This window comes from Nicotiana tabacum, chromosome 4, assembly GCF_000715075.1.
Source record: "Nicotiana tabacum cultivar K326 chromosome 4, ASM71507v2, whole genome shotgun sequence".
Taxonomy (NCBI): Eukaryota; Viridiplantae; Streptophyta; class Magnoliopsida; order Solanales; family Solanaceae; genus Nicotiana; species Nicotiana tabacum.
The window spans coordinates 14621395-14633373 of record NC_134083.1 but is presented as its reverse complement, the minus strand read 5'-3'; the positions used below and the strand labels follow the sequence as shown (position 1 = coordinate 14633373).

Genomic DNA, 11979 nt, shown 5'->3' with positions numbered 1-11979 from the left:
GCCAAACAAGACAGACATCGAGCAAAATCGAAGATAGCACAATAACAGAAAGACGCGATATCTGTGACTGGTCGAGGATCACGGCATAAACCTCGGTGACTGGTCGAGGATCATGGCATAAATCTCGGAACGGATCAAATCAGAAACGGTTAATTAGCTAATCATGGGATTTCCTTATGTAATTAGAGTTATACCATAAGTAGAACTCCTCTACTTTATAAATGGGAGTATTAACCATTTGTAAGACACATTGTTCTCACGTAAAAAAGCCAATATAACGCTCTCTCTTTAGCGTATACTCTCTTGTTCATCAGCTTGCTTTATTTTTAACTATTTTGGTATCAATCAGTTCGAGGGCACCCTAGCTCGAGGGTTGAATTTCGTTTCAATACTGTTTTGCTTTATTTTATAGTTCATTTCTGTTATTAATCTTCATATTTGGACAAGGTGGGTTGCTCTGATGGTAAGCACCCTCCACTTCCAACCAAGAGGTTGTGAGTTCGAGTCACCCCAAGAGCAAAGGTGGGGAGTTCTTGGAGGGAAGGATGCCGAGGGTCATTTGGAAACAGCCTCTCTACCCCAGGGAGGGGTAAGCTCTGCGTACACACCACCCTCCCTAGTTCACTTTATTTTATAGTTCATTTCTGTTATTAATCTTCATATTTGTCTATCGGTATTAAGTGAAATCGCGTATCCTTAGAACCTCATTATAAGTTTAATTGTTATCCAATTTCAAGGGTAAACAAGTATGTCCAAATACAATTTCAACTTCAAAAATCATTTTACATCTTATCTTGAGAAACTAATTTTTTCAAGTTTCAACAAAATATATGTCCAAAAGCTAGCTAAGATGTCATTACATGCCATTCCAGATGGCAGTTTTACAGAATTTGATATTTTACGGAAGCTAAAAGTGCTAAAATTTAACGCCTTTAAATGTTTAATATACGCAGATTATATTGCAGGAAGGAAAATAGACATGTCCCAAACTAAGGTGCCATTTGGGTTAAATTTTCTGCGATGATTGAATAATTTCTACACTTAAATAACTTGTATAAGTCATCCTCAATCGAGAAGTCCTCAAGTCGGGAGTTCTCAATATACATATAAAGCTTTACCGTCCTGTAGAAAAAGAGGTCTTATGTTTAAAACTTATACGTATCTCTTTAGTCCACTAAAATCTTACAACTCATTTTTAAATTGTTACTTGTTTTTTCAGCCGGGAATTCGTTAGGATAGTTACACACTTACACACATCTTGCATTCAAAATAAAGGCTGGGTAAAAAGTAAGTCACAAGGCAAAAACTCACTGAGAATTCACATTGCCAATCCCCACTTATCTGGGATTAGCATAGACACAAAACTGAAACTTTACATATAGTTAAACAATATTTTAAAGAACCTATCAGATTGTTACTTAGCGAATAATGATGCATTATACAAAAATATTCATCGCAAAGCGAGGAGGATCAAAATTTTACAGTAAGATGGACACGGGACAGAAGTGCCGATTCGGTACCCACAGACCACGTCTTCAGAGCTCTCCCGACAGTATTAGAAAGAATGGCTTTTCAATTTGGAAAAGAAAAACAGTTGAGCAACTTATAACTCATCCGTCAAGCAGGAAGTAATGAAGAAAAATTTTAAACCGCCTATACAAGTGAATCACATTATTCTCTCTCCAACAGTTTGAATGTTTGTGTACGGGTGCGGTATAGATATACGCATCCGAAACCAGTCGAGATGAAGACAGAGTAGACCAGCTGGCCCTCACCATTGAGCTTGCCTCTGATAATAATCAGCAGCGTTAGCTCCTTTTTCTATCTTGTGCTCTCAAGGGGGTCAAATTTATCAACTTAACGTTGCCTCCTTTTCACTCTGCCCATAACAAGAGAGAGGGGCATGTCATCCGCTACTTCAGCCCCCGATATCTGATTGGAACTGGTGCATTCTTGGGTCATTGTCTTTTCCACTCCATCATGACCACCAGATATACAAGATCTGCTAGAGTGATCTTCTGCCACACCCGTACTTTGAGCTATGTCTGGACGCAACTTGGCAACCTTAGCAGAAGACAATGAACGTCTCTTCGCACGCGATTTAAGGATAAAGGAAGCAAGGGTCATGCAGTCATCTGCTGTTTCACGCAGATTATTTACGGAAAACCTACCATCGCTCTTCAACTGATTGCATTTATTTAGCTTGTGACAGCCAGAAGCTTTTAACTGTCTTGCATTTTCATCAGTGCACACAACAGCATTCTTTTGAAAATATAATGAGGCTTCCTGGGGCCCTATTGTAGAAGCATTTTCCCAAACACGGTTCTCACCAACATCGAGATCAGCTGTCCCTTTATCCAAGTGCGGACAGGACAATGGAGGACCCTCAGAGTTAACACAGGAATCATCATATCCACTTGTGGAATGACATTTATCCATAACATTCATGGTCTTCCCGCTGTCTTGAACATGTGAATCAACCTCTTCAACAACTGTCATTGATGAAGACAGATTTGGCAAAGATGATGAACTTTCTTGTGAGGCAATAGTTTTCTTTTTCTTCACTAGCGAACTGGTTCTCCTCCTATTCTTGCAGATATTGTTAACTGCAGTAGTAGACTCAACCTTACTCGAAGCAGAAGCCTCGGGAACCATATCATTTGGTGCTAATTTTTTAGTCCTTCTAGGATGCAGCTTAGAAGGTCTTTTATTCTTTGTTGAATCATGATAACCCTGTTCAAACGCCTCTTCACCATCTGAAATCCTCTCAATCTCCTGGTCTCTAGAAGATAATGAACTGTTGTTTAGAAGATCAGAAGACTCTGGACCTTCACTCTCCTCCAAATGTCGCCTCTCCAATTCACATAATGCATCACACCTAGGAGCCGAATCATCCCTAGCCGCTCTGGGTCTACAAACAGAAACTAAATCAATCAGTAAATGCAACAAGCAGCTAAAAACACATTCCTTCCATCCAAAGCTGTGTGTCGAAGACCAGACAAAACTATCTCTGTGCTGTGATATAGCAGTTCATTTAAGAATTAGTATGTAATTTGATTGGTGATCACAAAATATTGCTTGTACCAGCGTTTCAGTAGATCCAAGAAGGTCAAATGGTAGACCAAATAAGTTGCAATAACATCTAAGATAAAAAAAAATCATTATCCATCATCCCTCCCCCACCCCACCCCACCCCCACCCAAAAAAAAAAAAAAAAAACACCTCATTTTAGCAGACAAGGAGCAACATCTATAGCCCACACAAACTAATTTGGGATTGAGATGTAGTTGCTTGATTGACCGATAGGGGAGCTATGAGTAAAGCACCAAATGAGGCATCAGCCACTTCCAGAAATGTTTCCTATATTAATACGGATTAACACTGAATTAAATAATCACAATTTTCACAACACATGTAGCAAAAAATTGTTGAATGCATACCTTAGTTTCCTTTTTTTATTCGCAGAAGCAGTTTCACATCCAGCTCTATAACTAAGTTTGTGAGTTGGAACTATGTCATTGGGTCTAAGGGCAGGTCTCTCCTCCTCCCTGTCAACGAAGTTGGAAATAAAAGCTTCTCTTCGTATCTTTTTAGCTTCTTGCAGCATGGGAACTTCATCTGGAAATAGAACCTTCCATCTCCTGTACATAGAACAATTGAATAAGAAACAAATCTGGATAGCACCTAGCATATCTTCTAATATCATGCAAAACTAATGAGAAATAATATTGACCTCACATCCCCTACAGGACAAAGCCACAAATAAGACAACATCCTCGCACCAACGAAAAGATTACACAAGCAACACCCATTCAACCATAACTATAAACGTCCATACCTCCGGCATTGGTTATCAGTGCGTGGAGGAACGCAAGCAGCAACCTTGGACCAGGAATATCCATGTTCATCTATGGCTGATTTTAACTTCAAATCCTCCTCTTCTGTCCACTTATCCAAATTCAAAGAAGGATCTAAGCTATTGACCCATCTGAAACAATAGCAGAAATAAAACTCAAACGATAAGAATGATAACAGCTTTTTCCACCTTAATTGTCCCGAATCAGACAGATAGTAAATACCTTTCTCTACATTGTACATGAGTCCTCCCTGGTACATATTGAGTTATCTTCTTCCAAATTGGAGCTCGACAAGGCACAGATTGACCTATATTCCTCCAAGATTTAGGGTGAAAGAGCATCACAGCAACTTTCAATCGTTTGTCTTCATCAGCACTCCATTTACCACACCTTTTCCTTGTTGGATGAAGTGATTTAATCCACCTGGGAGTTTCAAATAAATTCACCAGCTTAACTCAGAGATACATCAGGGAGAACCATATCGCAAATTGCTTCTAAAACATTGAATAGAAGAAATATGTAAAAAGCAAACTGAAACATGAATAACATTTGGGATTCAGAAGCCTCAGATTTAACTATGCCTTCCCTTCTAATTCTCCTACTCTGAAGATCCTTTGGATGAGATACAGTACAACATAAGTATTAGTAATATACAAAACATTGAAGTGTTCGCTTTACTCCAACCAATAAAACCTTACCTAAAGGTACCTACATAGTCACAGAAGGAATTGTTGTCAATCATTGATGAAACAGCAGAAGACAAATTCAGTTACATATTCTCAGAAGGAAATGTTGTCGCTCATTGATGAAATAACATAAGGCAAATAGTGCATGTTTAATTTGTCATGACGCACTTTTAAAGCCAAAGAGAAGCAGTAAATTTATAGATCCTACTCTAGAATCTAGATACTGGACCTACGTAAAAGAAGGTGGCCAATCACAAAACACCAACTTCAAAGTTTTACAAAAGTAGTACCGAATACAGAATTATGAAGAAATTATCACTTCTACAGAAGTAGTGTGTATGATGATATAATACATTATGAGAACCATTGAAGTAGCTAGGAAAAGAAGGAATGATACGAAACCACTACGAGGAGAAGACTGACCTATTGGAGCACTGTGGACCTGTCCGGCCCTCAATTACAGAAGCAACAAGCTGCCAGTTACTCTCACCAAAAGTCTCCACAGCAGCACAGAGTTTAATATCCTCCTCCTCTGTCCATTCCCGCCTAAGGATTGAAGCATTCAGACTCCTCTGATAATGTGATAAGCACTGAAACGGAGTCCTACATACTCCTAATGATGCAGAAATATCAACCCAGTTACTCATTTCATTCCGCTGGACAGCATGCAAAAGGGCCTTTTCCTCTAATATAGCCCACTCTTCATGTTTAATTAAGGGGTCTTCCCAGTTCAACCACCTGAAGGGATGTAAGAAAGAGGATAAGTGACCATTCAACTAATGATAGCAGAAAAATCAAATTCAAAGCACCTTAAACACTTAACTAATGATAACAGAAGCACCACTAAGAAGGCGATTTGGTATCCCCATTAATGCATCAATCATAGGACTTGCAGCAGCTAAAACTTTGTTACTGGAAGGAGGAGACCACGCAGGATCTTCTTAGGTACTTAAGATCGGATTTTAGAATCAGTAAAAGTGCAATAACGTTTAAGTGTATGTGGTTATTTCTGTTCATTATATGCTCATGAGATTCATGGCATATACGTTATATACAATACTTAGACTTCCCAAAGGTAATAAATAAACCAAACTTCTCAATGTTTCTGGATCGCAAGACTACATATTAGGGTAGTAAACATCTGACTGTAGTATTGAATATTTAAGATCATTCCGAGACAGTAACGATGTTAAATTAATAGTATATGTATGTTCATGTTTATTGGTCTATTCGTACGGCTTGTCACATATCCCTTAAATGTTTAACAAAGCTTATATTCTCATTAAATTAGCAAACCTAACTTGCGATCCTATTCGATCCTTGATCCCATCATTTTTAGGCTCTACTAATCCTGAACTTGGATGATAGACAATTAGGCATGCAGTTCCGACAGCTTGGCTAGTCATAATTCAGCAAATGTTCTCCATAACTTATCATAGGTCAAAAGGACATGATTCCCGATACTCATATTACAATTAATAGGAACAGCAAAAATCAAATTTTTAATATAATTTTCCATATACAAGAATGCATAGAACTGGACAAATACCCAGCAGCAATATTCTGATTCAAGTATGAAACGCTTTCTATGCGAAGAAGGTATATAACTATTTTATAAAGGGAAAAAAGGTACTTTAAATCTACCTCGATTGACATTCAGCACCAGAACGACCAGGAATATACATGGAAGCTACTTGATCCCAATTGACCTTGGGTAGAAATAACCTCATGGTCTCAGGGGTAATCACAACGTCCCTGATTGAGGCAATAAGGCCATCAAGATCACCAGATTCTCCAGAACGTCCATCCTCATTACTGCAAAAAAGTTTGATAAGACTAAATGGTCCCATAAGAGCAAATTGGTAGCAAACATGGCGCATTTTCCAGAAACAAGTTAAATAAGAACAATCAGTCAAGTTCCAAATCTCAAACTTTTCAAAAGAAATTCCACTTGTTAGGGTATGTTCATTTCTCCGGACACTTTCTAGTTTCCAGTTATTCTGTTATTGATGAGAGTATTTCAATATTTTGAATAGATCTTATTGATAAAACCAGTCATAACCAAATGCCCTCATGTTCCAACGCCCAAACTTCAACTTCAAATCTAATGGTATATAATGAAGGGTGGGGAAAAAGTAGAAGAGATAACTGAGTAAGAATTAGGTCCAACATCAATGAATATTCTTCAAACCAAACCAAACTGCATACCATTTTCAATTAACTAAGAATGATAATCCCCAATCACCATAGCATTTTTTATCTCCATACAGGAAGCCCAGTTGGTAGTGAAATAAGAGAACAACACAAAGAGAAAGGATGGAGATGAAGGGCTCGGAGTGGCAGAACAACACTCTCTGACTGGGGAGAAGAGAGTGAAAGTCAAACATTTGACAACATTAAGCTCTACTGGTTGAGTTGAAGAAACCTCAGACAATACTCTAGAACGGTACAAAAGAAAATTAAGTTTCAAAAGTATTAACTTCACTTCTTGGACACATGATTTTCTAATCCTGCAACATAGACACTTTCAGTATAACATCACCTTCAAAACACTACTTTATTTGAAAAGCATTTGCACATGTAAATTTCTTTATAAAAATCTGATAATCTCATGCTGTCAAACAGCCAATCCTACTATTCAGATTTTAATCTAAAGGTGTAAAATTAAAGAACTGACATTATCTCTTCTCACGCAAAAAATCAAAATATATAGCTAGAAAAGGACCACAAATTATTGCATTGGTGCTGGCACCAACAATTAGATATATCCACTTCAAACTTAAAAGACAGAGATATAAGGCATCCAGTCTCTTTATAGTTACCGCCCAATAAGGACCACCAAGATAAACATCAACAATAATACTAAAGATATCAACTTTTATAAGAGTGCTATCACCCCCTACACTCGCTCAAAGTTGTTGAAAGTTAATAAGAAATCTCCTTTTTTTTTACAACCAATTCAACAAGAGTTTTCTCTCTTCTATTTTCAGTTTTCACAAAATTGCAAGTAAAAAAGGAAATTGAAATTGGAAATTTAGGTGAAAGAAAGGATTAGAATTACATATTATTGGGGTAACATATGATACTCGTATAAAGGCTGGAAAAGAATAATTGTGAATAAGTTGGAATCACATATTCCAATCCATACAAATAAGGAAAGTCATATATTTGCATACTATGATTAGTCAATCATCTTTAATCTTATCGGCTTGATGAATAAAAAGTTTGCTAATACATATAAGCATCGTCCAAAAGCATGGAGAAAACAGGAAATCTCGGAGAGACAAGGTCTATATGAAGTTGACAGCAGTGTTTGGAACTCGCCCCGGGGCGGGGCACTATCAAAACGCCTTGAGGCTCATGTGTGTGGCTTAGTTCTGTGAGGCTTATGCCCCTAAGCGCCCGACTGTGCGCCCTAAATACGCCTAACGCTCAACGCTCAAGACTCGCCCAATATGAAAAATCATGTGTTAAATTCACTAATTAGCATCGTTGACTCTCAAACTTCTTTAATAAATGAATGATTAAAGTTCCATTTTATCTATAGGAATATGAAAATTGTGAATAACTCAAATAATGAACCATAGTATTGCATATTTACTAATTGAGAACATCGTGAAGGTAAATATCATTTGAATATTTCTTCTGAAAAAGATAACCAACATTTATATCTTTACTTGATAGATCTTCATGTCTTAATTCTATGTCTCTCAAAATTATCATACATTTATTATTTTACTATTTAACTAATTTATATTACTCATGAAGAAATAATATTTTAAATTACAGTGTTGATAAAATTTATTGAGTATTTACTTTTAAGGAAGTAAAATATACAATTTGATAATATTTTATAAGAAATTATGATTTTTAACTGTTTGAAAGTTAAAACGTTATAGTTAATTTATATTTCATAGTAATTTTAACAGTATTGAATATTTATACTAATGCTAGATATTTTATTTTATATGAGTTTCTTTAGTTTTTTTTTTTTTTAATTTCTTGAACTTTTAATGTATCTTTTATATTTTTTTGTGTTATAATGCTATATTATTAATTCATAAATTTAAAAAATTAAAGATATGTGGGGCTTACGCCCCATGTCTCGAGGCTTTCGCCTCGCCCCGTATTAAGTAAAACGCCTCATGCCCTCGCCTTTTAAAACACTGGTTGACAGTATTAGAACTCAGGGTTGTTGCTCATTTTTGTCCCTGTGAAAGATCATGGATATGTGCATACAAGTGCTGTATGAGCAAGAATCTAATTAGAAAGAAGTGTTTCCTCATTAACATATCAACTGCAACTGCAGGGAGAAATGTACCTTAGTAGATCCACTGAGCGTTGAAGCAGCATCTCTTGAAATTGTTGTTTCACTCCTTTTGCAAGATTCTCTCTCTCTTCTTTGGACCACTCCTTACGACTCAATGAGACAGCAAAATGTGTCAATGCCTCCCTAACGCTAGCAACATGAGAATTCTCGGGAGGTCCATAATGCATTGCAGATAACTTCTTTCCCTGGAGCTGTAAGAACAAATTTAGGAACAGAATGCATCCCATACAATTATTTTTTAGAAGTACAACTTGTATCACATATAATAACACCATCGCTTGTGATTGAGGCGTTATTATTATTGCTGTTTTAATGGAAAATTTCAAGCTTTCAGAAGATGCAATCCATTTTTGTACATATTACACAAGATACAATACTGATATACCAATAAAAAAACAGATAAAATATTCATATAAAAGAACTTTAAAATAAGTTATACAAGATACGATCAATCAGCTAGAATGAGAAAACAAAGGAAGGTAAGGCTGTCAGTGTTCAACAAGCGATTAATTACCACAGAGAAGTTGAAGAAACAGGAAAGCCACATATGTCAATTGATGACATATTTGGTACCATGTCACCAGAAAAACAAAATTTGACAATGAAAATGCTGCTCAACTGTGTCAATAGTCATCAATTAGAGCCATGGAAACAGACTCTATGCAACATAGACAAGGTTGCAAACGTCCAATCCCCAAGTGGGTAGACAACAGACATATTAAATCACAGTACAGTTAATTTTCATATTTTTTTCTTGAAGGCATTGCACAAAAATCAGTAGCACTTTCTCTCTCCTTGAGAAGATACGACTAAAATAACCTAATACTTAAACAAATAAGATTAACAAACACTGAAATCTCCAGAACATATCAACATCCATTTTTACATGCCATAGTCTTAAAATACACTAGACATAAAGTAACAGGTTTCAACAATACAAATTACATCGCGCCTTTCTCGTATATATCATAAATAATTTATATTAAGCTGTTCAGATTAGACCATTAAGTAAAATTTCGCCCATCAATCCAAATCTATTCGAGATAAAAGCAATTAATTGATGTTTTCACTTTTTACAGCACTTAACACGTCAAATTACTCTTCCATTCTTGTATATTCATGTTGTCCCATGTAAAGTAATCTTTTGACAACAACTTAAGAACCTCGTACAGTTTTGTTTTTATATTCTCTGGCCTAAAAGAATGAGAAAATAAGAAAAAAACAAACTGACACGATAAGACACGTAAATGAACCCGGCATCTCATGTGCTCATGTGTTCCTTATCCTAAATTAGTCCATTCAGGTAGCAACATGAGGTGGAACTAAACGAAGTAATAATTAATCAAGCTTGCAATTAATTGGCAGATTGTAATGCTGACCTTTGAACTGCACTTTTGTTTTGGCAAAGAAATTAACTGGACACGTGCATCTCTTTTCTGTGACAAGGCCCGCCCCATTCTCTTTCTGCTAGCGATCTGAAAGCCTTTAAGGATCTTGACCCGTTCCTTCAATTTTTTCAACTCTTCTATTCTTGCTTCAATCTGCATCATTTTATCCCGGATAATTTTCTGACAAGACCTATTCTTCTTGATGGCCTCAACAAATGCCTGTGCTGATTTTGGGAAGCAAAAAGAATTAACTGACACTGCTGTGTTTTCAGCACCGGAATCATGCCACTCAATGAGATTCTGAGAACTAGCAATTTCATTACTGCATCCATCAGAAATCTGTGTGGTTCCATCTACACAAGCGGGAAACCCTTCCCCAGCATTAGTTCTCTCTACAAAGAAATTATTGGAAGATTCCTTTTCCGAGGTAATGTTAGTGACACCAACCTGCTCAAAGTTATCCAAAGGACTCTCCTTTCTTCCCTTTCCAGAATCTGTATAAATTATACGATAGTAACCAAAAAAAAAGATAATACTTAGTAGCAAATAAGAAATACATAAGTTGTATGCACCATTTTAACCACATTACCAATTAATGCTTATCAATAGATTTACCTATACTTACCTAATAAGTGACCTAATTGTGCAAAATACTTTTCTTTTTACACAGTCAGTGCAAACATTCTTGATACCCAACAGACGAATAAAAAAATCATCTTTTGCAATGTAGACACTACTCATGACAAAATACTTTAACACTAGTTCGGTTCATATTAAATAGGAGTACTAGCAACGAGTATAGACTTATAGTTATAATTCTACGCAAACGAATGAGGGCAGAAAATCTAAATCAACAAACAGAAATAATCTACCGTCATCGTAGGCCGCAAAGCGACGCTGAATAGCACGTAGGGTTTCGAAATCATCGTCACCATCATCACCCTCCGAGCCAGGTGGAGGAAGCGAGCACAACGGTTTTAGAGTTAGAGGCTCACGAAGCTCTGTCGATAGGGCGAATCGCTCTTGTATGCTACGAACTAACTCGATGTCATCGTCTACGTCATCAGCGTCTGTACCGGAGGGGGTTACGTCGTCCGAACCGGTGACGTGGCCACCGCCGATATCGCCGGTGGAACATGAAGGTTGGAGGTCGTCAGTTTCCTTGCCGGCGAGAAGGCAAGCTTTCTTAAGGGCTTCCATGTCCTCTTTAAAGCCGTCATCGGAATCGCTGCCGGAGAAATCTTCATCGTCGTCGAAAGCCATTAGGAATTAGGGATTCAGGCAATCCGAGGGATTGGGAATGTAGTGTTAGGGCTTTAAATTCAAGAATTGTTCAGTTGAATGCAGATGGCGGTAACAACTACTGTTCGGAATGTTGGAGACTAAATGGACCCCAAATGAGTGTCAAAATTTGGGCTCAATATCAGAGAGCCCACAATCTTCCTTAAATAGAATCTAGAGAAAATGGCACCAGGTGACAAAATTGGCAATTGTTTAGCCTTATATTAGGTTTGGCAAAGATAGCCCCAAATAATTATCATTATATAGCCAAATCCTAAAAAAACTACTCTCTTATATATTCTTCTCTCAAACAATTAGCCCCAAACCGTCTGCTCCTCCCCCCCTCCCCCTTCGCCGCTCACTTATCTTCTTGTTCACTGCTTCCCTCCCCCTTTCTCTCATTGTATTTCTTCTTCTATCTTTTCTCTTTAGTATCT

General features: G+C 37.1%; 1 protein-coding gene across 3 annotated transcripts; it reads right to left on the bottom strand.

Moving 5' to 3' along the window:
* Nucleotides 1-1291: 1291 nt before the first annotated feature.
* Nucleotides 1292-11680, bottom strand: LOC107784678 (uncharacterized). Of its 3 annotated transcripts, XM_075251433.1 has the most exons (10): nt 11134-11617; nt 10709-10755; nt 10253-10614; nt 8865-9064; nt 6188-6358; nt 4967-5281; nt 4080-4280; nt 3839-3988; nt 3441-3641; nt 1292-2911 (listed from the first exon to the last, which is right to left on the bottom strand). In XM_075251433.1, the coding sequence occupies exons 3-10, from the start codon at nt 10421-10423 to the stop codon at nt 1858-1860; spliced, it is 2463 nt and encodes an 820-aa protein (XP_075107534.1). In that variant the 5' UTR covers nt 10424-10614; nt 10709-10755; nt 11134-11617; the 3' UTR covers nt 1292-1857. The 3 variants fall into 3 exon arrangements, with proteins under 3 accessions (XP_075107534.1, XP_016461324.1, XP_016461325.1); XM_016605838.2 differs by having other exon boundaries at nt 10253-10755; nt 11134-11680; XM_016605839.2 differs by having other exon boundaries at nt 8865-9058; nt 10253-10755; nt 11134-11655.
* Nucleotides 11681-11979: the final 299 nt, after the last annotated feature.